Source organism: Oncorhynchus kisutch, linkage group LG1, assembly GCF_002021735.2.
Source record: "Oncorhynchus kisutch isolate 150728-3 linkage group LG1, Okis_V2, whole genome shotgun sequence".
Lineage (NCBI taxonomy): Eukaryota > Metazoa > Chordata > Actinopteri > Salmoniformes > Salmonidae > Oncorhynchus > Oncorhynchus kisutch.
The window spans coordinates 49,962,190-49,982,150 of record NC_034174.2 but is presented as its reverse complement, the minus strand read 5'-3'; the positions used below and the strand labels follow the sequence as shown (position 1 = coordinate 49,982,150).

At 41.1% G+C, this 19,961-nt stretch overlaps 1 protein-coding gene across 1 annotated transcript; it reads right to left on the bottom strand.

Moving 5' to 3' along the window:
- Positions 1 to 695: 695 nt before the first annotated feature.
- LOC109891912 (protein-glutamine gamma-glutamyltransferase 2) lies at positions 696 to 19,539 on the bottom strand. The gene is made up of 13 exons (XM_020484375.2): positions 19,325 to 19,539; positions 12,977 to 13,156; positions 11,577 to 11,795; positions 10,415 to 10,533; positions 8,731 to 8,859; positions 8,392 to 8,569; positions 8,042 to 8,177; positions 5,661 to 5,764; positions 5,155 to 5,394; positions 3,899 to 4,174; positions 3,462 to 3,622; positions 2,968 to 3,104; positions 696 to 1,884 (listed from the first exon to the last, which is right to left on the bottom strand). The coding sequence occupies exons 1-13, from the start codon at positions 19,332 to 19,334 to the stop codon at positions 1,734 to 1,736; spliced, it is 2,040 nt and encodes a 679-aa protein (XP_020339964.1). The 5' UTR covers positions 19,335 to 19,539; the 3' UTR covers positions 696 to 1,733.
- Between the last annotated feature and the right edge of the window lie 422 nt (positions 19,540 to 19,961).

The following is a 19,961-nucleotide window of genomic DNA, read 5'->3' as shown; positions in this document are numbered from 1 at the left end:
AGTAGCCAGCATAGACACCGGATCTCAACCCTATTGAGTTGTTGTGGGAGCAGCTTAACCGTATGGTACGTAAGAAGTTTCCATCAAGCCAATCCAACTTGTGGGATGTGCTTCAAGAAGCATGGGGTGAAATCTATTCAGATTACCTCAAATTGACAACTAGACTGCCAAAGGTCTGCAAGGCTGTAAATGCTGCAAATGGAGGATTCTTTGACGAAAGCAAAGTTTGAAGGACACAATTATTATTTCAATTAAAAATCATTATTTATAACCTTCTCAACGTCTTCACTATATTTCCTATTCATATTGAAACTAATTTCATGTATATTTTCATGGAAAACAAGGACATTTCTAAGTGACCCCAAACTTTTGAACGGTAGTGGATACATGTGGATTGTTCAATGTGAAGGGACTAGTTATATAAATAATTCCATGGTGTGCTAAGTGTTCATCAAGATGAATTCTACTATGGACTGGACTAGTTTCCAGGTACAGGGAGTTTTTACATGGAGCCAATGTGCGTTCTCATGTCTTGAATCAGTTTTGTGGAATGATTTGTATCTCTGGCTTCTTCCAATAATCTCTAGGTTCTGCCAATGTCTTACTATTTCATTTTTGTCAAGAAGATGGAAGTGAACCTTTTGTCCTCCCCAACAAAATGCTCAGTATTTGCCAAAGGATTACTGATAGCAAGCCACATTTGGTAATGTTGCTCTTTATTGTACAATCACCGATAAAAGGTTTATATTCGAAAATTAAAAAGTCCTATATTTCAAAGCTTTGCATGCAAAAATGTATAATCAGAAACTCCTTTATTTGCCAAGTATATTTACACATACTCAGAATTTTACTTGAAAGTATTCAGACCCCTTGACTTTTTCCACATTTTGTTACGTTACAGCCTAATTCTAAAAAGTATTCAGACCCCTTGACTTTTTCCACATTTTGTTACGTTACAGCCTAATTCTAAAAAGTATTCAGACCCCTTGACTTTTTCCACATTTTGTTACGTTATAGCCTAATTCTAAAATGTATTCAATTGTTTTTTCCACGCTTGGCATTCAGGGCAAATAGTTAGAATTCACACAATTATCAAGAGAGAAAGTCCTTTGTCATCCCTACTGACTCTGATCTGGCGGCTCACGAAACACTTGGGTACGTTCAATACTACAGAAAGTTTTGGTACCCTTCCCCAGATCTGTGCCTTGACGCAATCCTGCTTCAGAGCTTTACAGACAATTCCTTCAACCTCATGGCTTGGTATATGCACTGTTATATAGACAAATGTGGGCCTTTCCAAATCATCTCCAATCAATTGAATTTACCACAGGTAGACTTCAATCAAGGTGTAGAAACATCTCAAGGATGGTCAATGGAAACTGGATGCACCTGAGCTCAATTTAGAGTCTCATAGCAAAGGGTCTGAATACTTATGTAAATATGTTTTTTTCTTCATACATTTACAAAAATATCTAAAAACCTGTTTTCGCTTTGTTCTTATGGGGTATTGTGTGTAGATTGATGAGAAAAGGGCTGTAACGCAACAATTTGGAAAATGTCAAGGGGTCTGAGTACTTTCCGAAGGCACTGTATAATCCTAACAAACAAAGAATTTGTTTATCCATAGGTGATAAAAGAGATCTTGGGAGTATAAAAATATGCATAGATTGTGAAACAACTGTATGTCTTTGTCTTCACTGGGTTTTATGGAGTGCGGGCTCAGGGTGGGTCCTCTACTTGCCGATGATGACATTCCTGTAGCCCTTGACGTGACCCAGCTTATTGCTGTCAAAGTCGACCACCAGTTTCCGTTGGCCTGAGTGGGTGGGCGTGAAGTAGATTTTGACCTTGGCATCTTGCCCGGGTTCCACCGTGGAGTTAAGCCTAAGGAAGGTACACATTTAGAAGTTACTCTGTCGACATACTCTGTAACACTCTATCATGCTGTATTCTCAGCATAACTGTTGAGACCATTGATCTTGTTTTCATGAACACCTTGGCTACCAATGGATGTCTTTAGCTAGTGTGATTGTAATAATTTAGCTGAGTTGACCAGCCAGGACTGTGTATGTATTGCTTCACTGTCTACACTATGCTTTCCATCCAGCCATACACATACACATACACATACATATATATATATATATATGTGTGAACTAGAAGTTACTTTGGATTAAAATATCTGCTACTACTTCCGTATAGGATATCTAAATCTGTCATCGGCGCTTCTCAAACTCATTCAAACCTGTCTTTATGATCAAATCCCTTCATATTCTCTGCCTCTAGGCAGTTGTCTCGATTGCGTAACACCACATTGAGCCAAACATCTGGGGATCGCAAGTCAACCAAACCCTGTCATCACCACCATCTGAATGCTTGGATATCCAACTCTGACAAAGCGATGCTCTCAGAAACCCAATGACTTTATATATAGTGAATAAATCCAGACAAACATTAATTAACTGGTGAAACAGCTTGCTTTTGCCTAGCCAACTCCCTAGTCTTTGCTGTGAAAGTGTTACTTTTCAAATCAAAACACTTCTTTGAGAAGCTTCATGAATTGTGACCTTGGCAAGACACTTGGATAGTTTTAGTCTGCTTGATTTGTAGATGGCTGGGAATTCAGTATCCACCTTAGCCCTAATAAGGCTGTAACACTGCTTTTGACATGTAAGCGTTAATGTCTTCTACAGACAACTCTCTTATCATTGACTCCAACTACCAAAGCATGGACATACACCACTCGGTGACCAGATGAGTAGATGATTATATGTGTATGAATTACATATGGTTACGGACATACCTGACAAACTACACTAAATGGCTATACCCTTTGACCTTTACTAACGTGTACTGTGTACACAAAAGCACATGTCCTGTTGTTAGTGTTTGATATACATGGGACTTGATCTGTTATCCGTCCTTATTGGACATAACGTAGATGTCACACTGCCATGGTTGTCCTACTTCTCAGTGATGATCTGTCCTCCGGTGAGGTTGGAACCTTCCACGGTGAAACAGCAGTTCTGCAGTGGTACTGGCAGAGGGTTCTGTAGAGTTATCTCAGCCACCAGCTTACGGTTCTCTTTGGGTTCCCCAAGAATCTACAACGTAAGGGACATCACTTAATGCTCTGAGACGTTACATTTCATCGGCTAGAGAAATGTTCCATCGATACAAATCCGACTCAAGCTTGCGATGCCAGCTAGAACCATTCTTTTCACATAGATATCTTGTCCTAGCATGAGTACTTCCAGGCAACTTTGTTTTCTTGGAACTGTGGTTAATCTACTTGGCTTGGGACCAAATGTTTGAAACTTTGATTCCCAAGTCAGACTACCCCATTGGTTATGCTCTATCCATGCATTAATTAATAAACTATTCAGGTTAACGATTGCATTTACACATTTTTATTGTATGCTTAAATCTTGTTTTGTTAAGTGTTACAGTAGTGACCGTACCCTGACTTTGATCTCAGGATTTTCCAGTACAACGTTCCTCACAGCAAGGTAGGCCTCTCGGGTGCCGTAGTCTAGGAGCAGAGCCGCCAGCCGGATCAAATTGTCCTCAGTGAGGTTCTCGGCATACTTGGAATAGTTCATTCTCAGAGGAACTCGCTTCTCTGGAGAGAGACATTTAGCTTAGAAAGTGACACACTCACAAAATCAACTTCTCACATCTTGCCATGTTGACATAGGCAGAGACACAAACCACTGGACATTTTGCATTCGTTGACATAGATACACAGTTAGCATTAGACAGTGAAAGAACATGAAGAGATACATCAGTACACAGTCTTATACTCTAAATGAGCTAGGTGTAAATGATAATCAAATCCAGAAGGAGATACACTCATACATTTATAGACTGATCACTCCATTCTACAAAGCCAACTGACCTTCTCCAGGTGCCAACTCTACGTTGAGCAGGTCTTTGAACCCACAGTTCTCTCCCAGAATTCCGTTGTAGGACACAGCTCTGGAGCCGAACACCAGACGGCACTTTTTCCCATTCGGTGTGTTATTCATAACCACGGCGAACACGTCAAAGTCGCAGCCCTTCTTCATCTCCGCAGAAACCTTGATAGCGATAAGCAGGCCAGCATTTGTTTGCTGCTTCAGAAGTTTGTTCTGGTGGTTGGCTTTTGTAAAGGCCTCCCTTTCCTCGTCAGAACCTGGGGGCACAAGAAAAACTAAAAGTTACACATGCTTTCATAATGTGTATAGCCTCTGATCAACCCTGATACATTCAGGGAAGTATAAGAACTTGTTTCCAAACCAGAGTAGGTCTTATTGTCCTTCACCACACTCTCTCAGATTGTACATATAGTGAACAGGCTATTACAAATATTGATACATAATATGTGATTTTCCTATCTGCTGTCTTGGGTGGCATATCGTGGTGTAATGTGACATTAGTGTGTCCTGATGCCATGTTACAGTGGTGTGTTTGTTAGTTTGTCCATTTTCAGTCAGTGTGGTGCAGTGGTGTGTATATATCATCGACCCCCAAGCTTCCCGTTTCCTGCCTTTTCACTCACAACCTGAGGCGAATTCAACAAGGCTTCTGTTGCGGCGAAAATGTTGCCGGAGTAAAATTTCAGTCGAACAATTAACATTCTAAAATGTTTTGGAGAAACATCAAACAGCTACTTTTTGTAGTATCACTGTGGCTTTTTAGCGACAATATTCAAACAGCAAATGGCTTTGCTATTCCTACTACACGTAATAGAAAGCCTACATGGTCACTTGATTATTTGTAGTAGCAGTTTAGACCGAAACAGACGCTTATATTCGCCGCTCACGACCTTCTCAGACCGTTCACTAATGTTAGCGAACGTTCACAGCTAACACAAGACAAATGGAATGTGAGCTAACGTTAGCTAACGTTCACAGCTAACACAAGACAAATGGAATATGTGAGCTAACGTTAGCGAACGTTCACAGCTAACACAAGACAAATGGAATATGTGAGCGAACGGTAGCTAACGTTCGCAAACAATTTCCCTTGTTGAATGCAACTCAGGTCAGCACTTGTCTGACTGTTGGTCATCCTACATAATAGGATGCCAGCCATGCCTGGCCCTATTGCCACGCTGCAAATGCTTATCAAGTATTGCGGGTCCTTATTGTCTGTTGTAGCGAAGCTCCCTACCCTCAGGGTACTTGTACAGGTGTGTGATGTCCTCTCTCCTATCACTGCCCACACTCTTCGTGCTGATCTTCAGGCCCACTTGGACAGAGCTAATGATCTTCTCTGTGCTGCCGTCTTCGCGCTTCATAAAGGTGTGCACGTCAGCGTTGACCTCCGCAAACACAAATGGGGCATCATATTTATAGGTGAGCTCGCCCTCCTTGATGGCTTTCAGTGGGATAGGGCCGCAGCAGTAAACTCCTGAAAGAAAGGGATAGTGAGTGAGTGGAAAAGTCATATATTCTGCGAGAGAACTGAAAATGACACGTGTTTAAGTCTTATCTTAAGGCATATTTTTATGTCTACTAGTAAAATTAGCGATTTAGCCGTTTCTACACCAAATCCCAATACGTAACTTTAATGGTATCAGGGGAATCAATACACATTTGAATTGGGGTCAGGTCCTTTTATGGGCTATTCTGTATTTGTTGGGGTTATTATAGGTGGTGTTATTCTCAATGCCTTACCTTCACTCTTCTCCTGTGGTGTGGGGTCCATGGCCTGCCAGCCATCATAACCTGGTTTAAGGTCAGGTCTGGTCATCCAGTTCTCGACCCAGCAGTGGTAGTTCCTACAAAGAAAAAATACCAACTCTGGTATGTTCCCATGGTGAATTAATCAGACGGACAAAAAAAGACAACCTTTCGATCCAAGTTGGAACACACCAGAGTTGCGGACATTCCTTTCTGCTTTGATATGTTCCTTTTTGCTTCTGTCCTGCAACTGATAAGTTGGATGTGTATATGTTTCTTTCTTTTTTATAGTTCCTACAAGGACACAACAGCCAAATCAAATCAAATTGTATTTGTCACATGCGCCGAATACAACATGTACCTTACCGTGAAATGCTTACTTACAAACCAACAGTGCAGTTCAAGAAATAGAGTTAAGAAAATATTTACGAAATAGAGTACATTTTTTAAATAAAAAGTAACAATAAAATAACAATAACGAGGCTATATGTGCAGAGGTACAGGTTAGTTGAGGTAATTTGTACATGTAGGTAGAGGTAAAGTGACTATGCAGAGATAAGAAACAGCGAGTAGCAGCAGTGTAAAAACAAAGGGTTGGGGGGTGTCAATGTAAATAGTCCGGGTGGCCATTTGATTAATTGTTCAGCACTCTTATGGCTTAGGGGTAGAAGCTGTTAGAAGCTGTTACCGGTACCGCTTTCCATGCGGTAGCAGAGAGAAAAGTCTTTGACAATTTTTGGGGCCTTCCTCTGACACTGCCTAGTATAGAGATCCTGGATGGCAGGAAGCTTGGCCCCAGTGATGTACAGGGCTGTACGCACTACCCTCTGTCGCGCCTTACGGTCGGATGCCGAACAGTTGCCATACCAGGCTTACCAAGCATACCAAGCTCTCGATAGTGCAGCTGTAGAACATTTCTTGGTGTGTTTGGACCATGATAGTTTGTTGCTGTTGTGTACACCAAGGAACCTGATGTGGACACCAGGAAACTCTTGACCAGCTCCACTTCAGCCCCGTCAATGTTAATGGGGGCCTATTTGGCCCTCATTTTCCTGTAGTCCCCGATCAGCTCCTTTGTCTTGTCACATTGAGGGAGAGGTTGTTGTCTCTGACCTCCTCCCTATAGGCTGTCTCATCGTTGTCGTTGATCAGGTCTACCACTGTTGTGTTGTCAGTAAACTTAATGATGGTGTTGGAGTCGTGCTTGGCCACGCAGTCGTGGGTGAACAGGCAGTACAGGAGGGGACTAAGCACGCACCCTTAAGGGGCCCCAGTGTTGAGGATCAGTGTGGCAGATGTGTTGTTTCCTACCCTTACCACCAGGAGGCGGCACGTCAAAAAGTCCAGGATCCAGTTGCAGAGGGAGGTGTTTAGTCCCCGGGTCCTTAGCTTAGTGGGCACTATGGTGTTGACATCGCGCACCAGCTGTTATTGACAAATAGACACACACCCCCAGCCCACTTCTTACCAGACATAGCTGTTCTGTCCTGCCGATGGACAAAAAACCCAGCCAGCTCTATATTATCCGTGGTTTCGATCAGCCACGACTCAGTGAAACATAAGATATTATAGTTTTAATGACCCGTTTGTAGGATAATAGACCTTTCCAGTTTGCTGTCTGGCAAAAGAGCAGGACATTTGCTCATATATCCTCCGGAATGCTTTGACTGTTTCCAGATTGTTGGCTAAAAGGCATGAGTAAATTGAATCTATTCTACATAATCGGCAAGATGATTTTCATCTTAAAATCAGAAATGACTGTATTTTGATTTTACTAGGCAAGTCAGTTAAGAACAAATTCCTATTTTCAATGACAGCTTAGGAACAGTGGGTTAACTGCCTTGTTCAGGGGCAGAACGACAGATTGGTACCTTGGGAATTGATCTTGCAACCTTTCGGTTACTAGTCCAATGCTCTAACCACTAGGCTACGGTGCCGACCCATATAGCATAACCGTTGAAAACTGTAAATATACAATCATTTACCCCCAAAATATACTATTTAGAATGTATTTCTACAATACGTTTCAGTTCATTTACATCTTAAAACACATATCTTAATCAGAAATTACTGTTTTTTTCCCTGTCATTTTAGCCTGCCAAAGCAGTTAATATCTGTTACCCGTTTTTGTCACTCTGACTCTTAATGTAAATGTCTGTATTTTAAGATTTTGACATCTTTTGATGTCTTTTTTCAGTTAATGTTTGGCACCCTGTGCTGCCATACTTTGACCGTGTTTTTATTTATTCTTTTTTTTTTACAGTGAAAAACAGTATTTTCCAACTATATACTGTACAACATCCTCTAGCTCTGTGTTGAATTTTTTTTGAGTGGAAATTCAGTCACTCATCAATTTGATAGTCCTGAGTTCTCACCATATCATGTCTTTCGACTTCTGAACAAGTTGTCCGTTCTCATCCACATAGCGCTCTATCACCAGGTTACTGTTGGTGTCATGGGCTGAATTATAGTTGGTGACCACTCGACAAGGGATGCCCAGGGCTCGTGAAACTGATAGGGCAGAGAAATAATGTAAGGTTAGCCAGTACTACTCAGGAACTATAGTACTACAGATTTAACATATGGCATTATAAACACATTGTACATAAGTAATTCATAGAATGTGCTACTTAACGTGAATTGTGCAAAAAAAAAACATTTTTATCCTACATCACGATACAGTATGTAAACATGCTGTTAGCGTTTCTATCCGTTCATGTCTAACCTGAGCAGGCCACTGCTGCAAACACCCAGCATTGGCCAAAGCGCACAGGTTGACAGGCATTTGTGTCCCAGTTCCGCAGGATCTCCACACTGCCCTTCCATGACAGGGGGCTCACCCCACCGTCATAGTCGTCGGTCCACCTGCCCAGCAAGACCCCTTTGTCGTCATTACAGTTCACCTGAGGGACATGGACAACAATGGTCAGGCTCTTCATTTCACGTGAAATTTGCTTTGTTATTTTGAGTGGTGCCATTTGCCATCTATGTTGAACTGCTGTATGCACTGTAGTGTGTAATGTAGTGCATGACAGGATGGGAAACCCATTTGATGTGATCTCACCATGGCACTGAGAACTCTGGACACATAGATTGGGTTCTTCCTCCCTGAAGCATCTTTCCCAGGGTTACGCAGGCACTTGGGGTTCATTTCCAGGATTCTCAGACAAGCTTCCAGGATCCCATCCTCAAACTACACAACACAGACAAAACAAACAAGGAAAGATTGACTACAGATGTAAATGTTCAAATGATGTTGCTGCAGGATTATTTTGCTATGACAATATACCTGTACTGTAGGTCCAATTTAAGGTCCTACATGCGGATATATTGAAGCAACATCTCAAGACATCAGTCAGGAAGTTAAAGCTTGGTCGCAAGTGGGTCTTCCAAAGGGACAATGACCCCAAGCATACTTCCAAAGTTGTGGCAATATGGCTTAAGGACAACAAAGTCAAGGTATAGGAGTGGCCATCACAAAGCCATGACCTTAATCCCATAGAACATTTGTGGTCAGAACTGAAAAAGTGTGTGCGAGCAAGGAGGCCTACAAACCTGACTCAGTTACACCAGCTCTGTCAGGAGGAATGGGTCAAAATTCACCCAACTTATTGTGGGAAGCTTGTGGAAGGCTACCCAAAATGTTTGACCCAAGTTAAACAATTTAAAGGCAATACTAACAAATACTAATGGAGTGTATGTAAACTTCTGACCAACTGGGAATGTGATGAAATAAATAAATGCTACTATTAATCTGACATTTCACATTCTTAAAATAAAGTGGTGATCCTAACTGACCTAGACAGGGATTTTTTTTACTAGGATCAAATGTCAGGGATTATGAGAACTGAGTTTCAATGTATTTGGCTAAGGTGTATGTAAACTCCTGACTTCAACTGTATATATATATATATATATATATATATATATATATATATATATATATGTATACACGGTAACATGCAAACCGATACAACAGAGTACAGGAAATCCATTCATGAAGCTGGTTGAGAGCATGCCAAGAGTGTGCAAAGGTGTCATCTAGGCAAAAGGAGGCTACTTTGTTTAACACTTTTTTGGTTACGACATGATTCCATATGTGTTATTTCATAGTTTTGATGTCATCCCTATTATTCTACAATGTAGAAAATAGTCAAAAATAATGAAAAACCCTTGAATGAGTAGGTGTGTCCAAACTTTCGACTGGTACTGTATATATTTTCTAAATGGAAGTAAACATGCAAGAGTGAGCAAAAGGTCAAATAATGATCAAAGGATTAGAGGTTTGCTTCTTGACTTTGATTCCCTCCTGAAAATAACAGGCACAAATGCTTAGTGAAGTTGGATACCAGTTACATGCAAAAGAGGTATGCAACTATGACACACACCCATTAAATACAGAGCTGTATCAATAACGGAATCAGGGTCTCGATATCTCACAGTGGGATTAACATGATCTGTCAATCATACACTGATTGAACCAATGGAAGTGTCTAAATTTGGAAATCGATTAGCCTGAAAATGATTTTTCCAGTCAGCAGTTGACAGGATGTCCCACCCATCACAAGTTCCTCTGAACCCTATTTTACCTTTTTTACCAAACTTGTCAGGCCACTGATACGTAAATAGGCAACACTATCTCTATTTTGAATGTTAAGAGCACATATTTTGATAACGGACCATTTTTCCTTATTGGGGGTAAGCTTGGGCCAAAGTGGAGCTGATAGCACTTGTGTTGGTGTTGGTACCTGGCCAAAGTTCCAAGGTGTAGGGATGAGGTATTTCCAGCTGCCTCTGTAAATGATACCATCTTGAGCCAAGACGTACTCCGTCAGTTTCTCCTCACTGTCCATGTACACCACATCACCTGTTGCCAAGAGACACAAATAATACTGTAATAAGGTATCGTTCCTCCATAGAAAAAGACAAGCTCCCAAAATAGTAAATGGAATGAAGGATGCCTCATTATGTGCTTGCAATAAGAAAACACTATTTCAACATGCACAGGGTTTATTGAAGGTAGATAAAAGTTTTAAAGCTGCAGAGAATGGATATGCAAGATGCTCTTTGAATAAGGAAGTAGTCTATGGCACAGTAGATGTAGATGAAGAAATAAACAGAATAGTGGGTCAATTTCCGCAACAACTAAGAGCATTACAGTGCGAAGCTCAACTTCTCCTCTGTTTTGGTGCTCTGGTTACCAGGCTGTGAACTGCATAAAACTAACCATGCACATGTGCAGATACTGTGTCAGAGTGAAGTCTTGATTCTCTCTCATCTCAATATCTGCGCTGCTGCTCGTGGCAATGCCATTTGCTGAGTGTACCTTTTAAAATGCCCTTTTTTGCAATATTTATTTAACCAGATAACTTGACTGAGAACACATTTTCATTTACAGCAACGACCTGGGAAATAGTTACAGGGAACAAAGTATGAGCCAATTGGAAGCTGGGGATGATTAGGTGGCCATGATGGAATGAGGGCCAGATTGAGAATGTAGAACACCGCCAGCAGTGGGATGCAGAATGGTATGCTGCTGGCTCAAACATGCATGGTAGAATTGTCTCTAATTAATGAGACTACCTGCTGTTTATTTACTTTGTTGCCAATTGGGACACAATTTCTAAGTGAAACATGTATTGTAGATATAGCACATAGTAGGGCAAAAAATCCATCCCCATTCATCCCATTCATGATCATCATATCCTCTCCCAAACTACCACCCATCCATCCTGTTCTCCACACGTTGTGATCCTTCCACTGCTATAAGCTCGAATCTCTCCATTGATCATGTTCTCTGTCTATGTAATAGAGACATCTAAAGGCATTCCCTCGCTGTACTGTACATAGGCCCCACTACACTGAATGGATACACTCGCAGACAGCATGACTCAAGGAATGTTTACCCACCTGTGCACCAAGGGTTATATAGCAGCACAAACTCCACCAAGCCCCCCTGACCCAGGGTCAAGCGCCAGCGTCCGATAGGCGCGTCCGGGGGGGAACAGATGGACAGGGACACCATGTCCCCGGGGGGACTGGTTACTGCGGCACTCCAACGGGAGGTGTCGATTTGGTCAATCAGACCAAAGGAGGCCCGTGTGCCATACTGATCACTGGGCTGGGGACCTGGAAGAAGACATGGAGGAGAGAAAGGGATAGGGATGGAATAGGAACCGTTGAAACACAGAACTGATGTTTGTGAAAAATAATACATTGACACCTTTCTGTTTTCTCAATGACATTCAATACAGCATTGAAAATAGGTGCAAGTTTAAGTTTGTTCCATCTGAGCGAGTCTGGCCACAAGTCAAAGACCACTATGATGACACACCAAATTAGTTTTATGGATCCTTTAGGTCTTCTAATGCCTCTAAAGGGGAAAGTAATCCAAAAGTAATGGAAACTAATCAGATTACATTACTGAGTTTGGGTAATCCAAAAGTTACGTAACTGATAAAAAGTTGGGACAATTAACTAGCAATTGTAACAGATTATATTTCGAAAGTAACATACCCAACCCTGAGGGTAAATAATGGTAGAGGAGGCAACTAACTATTCTGCTCAATACTGGTATCACTGACAATTGGACCAGGCTAAAACAGTTTCCCTTTACTTAAAACAACATTAGACTTCACCATCATATTTTCTTCCTCCCTATTGTCTTCTAGATCACAATTGCCATTGTAGAAAATAAACAAGGTCCCAGTGCCAATAGAAACACACAATTATGCATTTCCATAGTACCTTTGACATTTCCTGACAGACAAGACCCAGTTAAAAAATGTTCTCAATTCCCTGTTCAAAATCTAAACAGAAACTTAGTTCCAAAATATGTAAGGACATTTAAATAGCCACAGTGAATATCTGCTTAAATTTTTATTTGATTAAATTAAAACAGTCTATTGGGCATGGCAGCAACGTCTCTCCACTGGGCACAGACGTCAGTTCAACGAACGTTTTTTAATTTACATTTGGTTGAGTTGTCAATTAATGTGAATTCAACGTAAAATCAACCAAACCTGTCACCATGACATTGGATTTAGGGTAAAAGTTGGTTTTCTGTGTTGATTCAATATTTTTTTAAATGACGTGGAAACAAAGTTGAGTGGGGGATCAAGTCTAAATCTGCTCATTTGAAAATACCTCATGCATGCGCTGCTCCTTAGTGTGTAGCACCATAACAACAGACTATGCTCTATTTTGGTATTGTTTTAACCTATGATTTTGAATCAAAATTAAACAACATTGAGCTAGCGCCTTTGATACTGAATTGATGTCAGCTAACAACCCAGTGAAAACACAGTTACCTGTCTCCACGGTGAGGTCGAGTGCACTGCCGCCAGGCTGGTATTCCCCCGAGCGGAGGTGCAGGTTGATGGTGAACGGCTGGCCCCTTCTAACGATCAGCTGCTCCACCCCGTTGAGCTCCGTACGGTGGTCTGTGTTGTTGAACTCACATTCCAGGTCCCATCTGGCAATTTCCAGTGCTGGGAGATGGATGAGAAAGAGAGAGGACTTTGTGAGTGGAATGACCTCAGGATTGACCTCTTAACATCTACCCAGCCAGTTACAAGGGAACAGAATTCTGCTCGAAAGTTCCTCTGTTTGTTCTTTTGAGGGTATACTCTAGGCCCACCTTTATTATAGTATGGTTTAAGACTTTCTGACAAATGTGTTTGTAAAAAGCGCTATACGAATAACATTTATTGAATGGCTATCTTGGTGCCTCAGTGGTGGGCCAACCCTCCCCTTGCTTTTAGGACAGTAGGGTCTATCCAGACTTTCTATGTCTTCAGCCAACTTGGCTCTTCTAATTTCTTCTGGCTCCCCCATCTCAACACTTTTATAGATTTTTTAAAGGTACGTTTTACACAAGAGAGAAAATGAGACAACGTTAAAAAAATGTGTCACTGCCTGCTAGGCGAAGTGCGCAAGCAAATATTGTGCTTGTCCTTATCCCCCAGTCTCGGTTGTGACTAAAATCCCACCTTCTTATGTCCTGTTTATACAGTAGGAAGAACTACAGTCCCTCTGCTTCCTCAAGACAAGACAGTGTGTTGTTAAACAATCTTGGGCATTGAAAAAACTTGATGGAAAATGAACATGCGGTGCCAAAGGTTACGCCCATTTAAACACTGACTGACAAGTGTTTCTGTATGTTTGTTTTTATTTACATGGTGCATTATAGCTTGGTGTTTTAACACTGACCCCTGTTTAACATTTCAAGTGTTAAGCTAAACACACTATATTGAGTCGCATCCTAATTGCCTACAGGACAACATAACGCCTCTTTTTCACACAAACAGCTAAGAAGATGAAGTTACATGGACTATGTTACACAATCAGAGATATCTTCTTTAAGGTTGCTTTCCTTAGGGTGCTTGTACACCCTGGCCAGGATGCTACTTCTTGAAGAATGTTAGGGCGCTAACATTTATGGAGTTTAAGACAATCTGGATAGTAATATCGTCTACATTTTGCAGACAGCATGTTTCACACCTTGTAGTTTACATTGACATTTTAGTCATTTAGCAGTCGCTCTTATCGGGAGCGACTTATAGTAGTGAGTGCGTACATTTTCATACTTTTTCATACTGGGACTTAAAGGAGACAAACTCCAGTCGTCAGTCCAACTCTGGGGCATTATTAGCTCATCCTAAAGGGAAACATAGTAACCCTATTTTACTCAGCCATAAAGTATATCGGAGCTTGTGCTTTTGCATACATAGTGTAATGCTTGTCGTCTGGAGATAGAGAGGAGGACCAAGGTGCAGCGTGTTAAGTGTTCATATTTTAAATATTTTAATGAACACTGAAAACAAAACAATAAACAACCAACGAACAGTCCTGTAAGGTGCAACACAACACTAAACAGAAAATAACCACCCACAAAACACAATGGAAAACAGGCTACCTAAATATGGTTCTCAATCAGGGACAACGATTGACAGCTGCCTCTGATTGAGAACCATACCAGGCCAAACACAGTAATAGAAAATCATAGACAAACTAACATAGACAAACTAACATAGACAACCCACCCAACTCACGCCCTGACCATACTAAAACAAAAGACTAAACAAAGGAACTAAGAACAGAACGTGACACATTGAGGCAACAGGCCTATAAAATAGATCTATCAATGTCATAATCTGGGGAGCATTATGGAGATTAATAGCAGATGAGAGGTGGTGAACCAAAATGTTGTTTTTTGACAACACAGGCAAAGGCTAAATCAATGTAATGGTAAACTGCAGTTTATTGCTGCGTGTCATAATCGCATTACATCATTGGTGTCAAATAAAATACATTTTTCTTAGCCACTCTAGCATTGTGGTATGAAAGATAATGTGCCATCTGAATCGAAAGGGTTTCTGTAGGTATGGTGTAGTTATTGTTCTTTTCGATTATTCCACTGTTTAATTGTAAATCAATGATATCACTGTATTACAGTCTGCTAAAATAATGAATTGACAAAGATTAGTACAGGCTATGAGTGTAGGGAATGTGTCTTCCCATTTGGGTTGTCACATAACCCCATTGAGTGAAGCAACAGTACTACTATGTGTTCGCCATCTCCATCATGCCATCACTCTTGGCTTACCCTCCCTTGTTTTGCTTCCAGTCGACTAACCTTGACCACCCCCACGTCAAGGTGCTACAGGCCTAGCAGAACTACTGGGCCAGCATAAATCCAATAATGCCAGGGCTATGAAGGATCCTAGTCAGAAACATTTTTACAGAGGCGGGTACAGTAAATCCCAGGAAAAATGAATTCCATTCTCTCAGCTATTACAAGCAACTTACCCAGCCTAGTCATGAATGAAGCAGGTCTCTCTCTCTCTCTCTCTCTCTCCTCTGACAGTTGTAAAAGCACAACACTGTGTCACAAATGCCGGCCCACTCTCTGTTGGAAATGCGGTATTTCGCTTTTCCCCCTCACACCGGCAGCACTGTGCACTCCTGGGAGTCAACATAATCGAGCACTTTGTGCATGTGTAGAGAGAGAGACACATTGTAAACAGGTGACACTTATTCCCCGTTCCCTAGCTGTTTACTTAAAGCACATTGAACCAAACTGCCCCGCGTGGCCCCAAAAGATGAGCGAATGCTGTAGTGTGCAGCATGAAGCTTAAGCTTAGAGGCATTTAACAATGTTTCCTTGTACTATCATGGCAATAAAAACAGAAATACTTTACTCACATAAATATTCAGAGACTCGAAATTGAGCTCAGGTGCATCCTGTTTCCATTGATCACCCTTGATCCCCAAGAACGCAGTGAACTCTATCAATCTGGAAGAATTTTGGAAACACCAACTCTTGGCCGCCTGGCCCGAAAAGTAATCGGGGGAGAAATAAGATTCTCAGGTCTGAAGAAACAAAGATTGAACTCTTTGGCCTGAATGCCAAGCGGCACGTCTGGAGGAAACCTGCCAACATCCCTACGGTGAAGCATGGTGAAGGAAGCATCATGATGAGGGGGTGTTGTTCAGCGGCAGGGACTGGGCGACTAGTCAGGAACGAGGCAAAGATAAACGGAACAAAGTGCAGAGAGATCCTTGATGAAAACCTGCTCCAGAGCCCTCTGGAACACAGACTGGGGCGAAGATTCACCTTCCAACAGGACAACGACCCTAAGCACACAGCCAAGACAACACATGAGTGGCTTCGGGACAAGTCTCTGAATGTCATTGACTGGCCCAGCCAGAGCCCGGACTTTAACCCAATCAAACACCTGAAAATAGCTGTGCAGCGACGCTCCACATCCAACCTGACAGAGCTTAAGAGGATCTGCAGAGAAGAATGGGAGAAACTCCTCAAATACAGGTGTGCCAAGCTTGTAGCATCATACCCAAGAAGATTTGAGGCTGTAGACATTGTCAAAGTTGCTTCAACAAAATACTGAGTAAAGGGTCTGAATACTTTTGTAAATGTGATATTTCCTTTTTTTTCTGAAAAACTGTTTTTGCTTTGTCATTATGGGGTATTGTGTGTAGATTGATGACAGAAAAAAAATATTTAATCAATTTTAGAATGAGGCTGTAATGTAACAAAATGTGTGAAAAGTCAAGGGGACTGAAAACTTTCCAAATGCACTGGGTTGCAGTTCTTGACACACTCAAACTCTTGGGCCTGGGACCTACTACCATACCCTGTTCAAATAGCACATAATATACACAATCCATGTCTCAATTGTCTCAAGGCTTAACAATTCTCCTTCAACCTATGTCCTCCATTTCATCTATACTGATTGAAGTGGCTTTAACAATAAGTGGCTTTAACAATAAGGGATCATAGATTTCACCTGGAGTCACCTGGTCAGTCGAAGTCATTGAAAGAGCATGTGTTCTTAATGTTTTGTACACTCAGTGTATGTGTCAATATATTCGGCTTAGGTGTAACGGATGTGAAACGGCTAGCTTAGTTAGCGGTGGTGCGCGCTAAATAGCGTTTCAATCGGTGACGTCACTTGCTCTGAGACCTTGAAGTAGTGGTTCCCCTTGCTCTGCAAGGGCTGCGGCATTTGTGGAGCGATGGGTAACGATGCTTCGTGGGTGACTGTTGTTGATGTGTGCAGAGGGTCCCTGGTTCACGCCCGGGTATGGGCGAGGGGACGGTCTGAAGTTATACTGTTACATAGGCATGGGTCAAACTCATTCCAAGGACAAAATGTAGTGTGGGACAGTTACTGGTTGCATTTACAGCTGCTGTCATTTGCTATTAATAAAAGCCCAAATGTCCCTTAGCAACAATTAACTCCCCCTGAAACACAAGGGTGTAACATTCTTCAGATGTTTGCTATACGAAACAAAACTGACAAGGTGCGAGAGACATCATTAGTGTCATCAGAAATGGTCATTCAGAAAAATGAAATCTTCGTTTTATATTTATAATAATCAAATGATGATCTATATGCATAGCGACGGGAAGTAGGGGTGCTGAAGGTGCTGCAGCATCCTCTGATGAATTGAAATAATTTTGCCATAATGATATAATTACTCGTGTCTAAACACTGACTGAATTTGGGCAGCACACATCCTGGCAATTTGACTGGTAAACTCATAGGTACGCTCAAAATGGCTGCCAGTCCGGACTTGAATGGGCACTGTCATTCTCTGGGTTCCATTTTTATGGATTCTATTTCTCTTCACACTGTCAGTAAATAGCCAATAGGCTTTTCACAAATTTCTAAATATAATTGTGGGCAATACGTTTGGAAAGCAAACGCCTGCTGCTAAAAAGAGAAGGCTAATCTGTCAGAACTAATCTGTCTTTTTTTTTTCTCAACAACTCAGACGAACACCGCTGTTTTTCAAAGTAGCTCAAGCCTATCTTGAGACCATCACCGGTATGGTGAGAAGCCTAGGCTATGAATATCCATGCTATCTTCATCATCGTGTAAGTCAGTGCCACTGGAAAGTTGATTTAGTAGCCTATTGTAGCCGATATATATATATATATATGTCCTCTTAATATTGTACATTCTGTATCTCCCTTCTTTTTATTGACCCTGGGCCAGGTCAAGACAAGGTCGTTTCTATTGATCTGTCTGACAGTGTCAGAGACACTCATTTAGGTAATTTGGGTAGTAGAAAAAAATATGATTATAATGTCATGTCAGCCTAAATGACTTACAATTGCATGAAATGGCCACATTTTTCTGGACCCTACTAAAAATAATCCATATGTTTGTAAATCCTGTTTGCCACTAGCAAATGCGATGACAGAATGCATTATTAGAGAAAAAATGTACCCCACCCAAACTCACAAAACATCTTCTCATAGCTCTGTCTACTGTGTATGCACCATGTTAAGTTGGTAGTTATGGTTTAAGCATTGGCCATAGGAAAATATTTGTTGCTGGACTTTCACACCATTATAGCATATCCTAGGTCATCAAATGACAACCAGCAAAACTATTTGCTTTGTTTTTTCCAAACAAAGCAATTATTCTCCAATAGCCTTATAAGGCAATATGGAAATGCTCTAAATTCTTCAAATATTTAGGAACCAAGTTGTGGCTCAGCCCTGCATGGAGTAATTTATTTTTGGAACATAAAACATACATAACATAACAATAACAATAACATGCGCTACTTTAGTAGGATATGTTACTTGAGAATAGTTTTATTTATTTTTTATTTCACCTTTATTTAACCAGGTAGGCTAGTTGAGAACAAGTTCTCATTTACAACTGCGACCTGGCCAAGATAAAGCATAGCAGTGTGAACAGACAACACAGAGTTACACATGGAGTAAACAATTAACAAGTCAATAACACAGTAGAACAAAAAGAGAGTCTATATACATTGTGTGCAAAAGGCATGAGGAGGTAGGCGAATAATTACAATTTTGCAGATTAACACTGGAGTGATAAATGATCAGATGGTCATGTACAGGTAGAGAATGAGTCAGAAACAAAGAAAGTCTGCCACTGTGTAGTCTACATTTTTGTTGATATTGCAAAACATTTATTTGTTGTTTTAACATACTGTTTATGAAACAGAAACATGTAATTCATAGTCGCTATGAAGTTCAAAGTTACGTTCAAATAAGCAGTAAATTGGGTGATGCAAGCACTACAGAAGAAGATTCGCTGATATACAATATCTTCAATATAACATTATAAATAGTCTAGTTATTAAAATCTTACCTTGAGCCATGTTCGCGTTGATCTACAGCCGGACAAGAGTCTGGGGTATGCTGGCTGGCAGGGGATATTGGATGTAGGTTATTCTCAATGACTGTGTCTATTACACTGTGCGGCGCTATTCAGACTAAACGAAGGTCTTATTTGAAGTGGTCATGCGCGTCACCGAAATTCCTTGGAACTGTAGGCTACTCTTGCCATATAGCAGCGCACCAAACATTGCTGAAGGCGACAGCATAATGGTTGGGGAGTGACGGCGCTTCCCTAGAACCCCCGCATACGCGCGCTCACATGCATGGAAAGGGTGCGCTCGCACGTAAACACACACACACACACACACACACACACACACACACACACACACACACGCTCCACTGAGACCACCTATAGTTGCATAATTTACAACATTAATTTGTGTGACAATAGGGAATAGGGAAGTCATTTTCATGTATGTGTGGACATACTTTAATGAATAAAATGTAGGAGTGACTGACCGGTTGATGTTTTGATAAGAAATAATTGATTCTTGCTTTATCCAATAATTTCTTCTTGGGGTCAAAATGACCCACGTTGTTAATCAATGTATATAAAATGTGTTGGTAATTTGAGGGTTAATGGAAACATTGTATGAGTATTAATT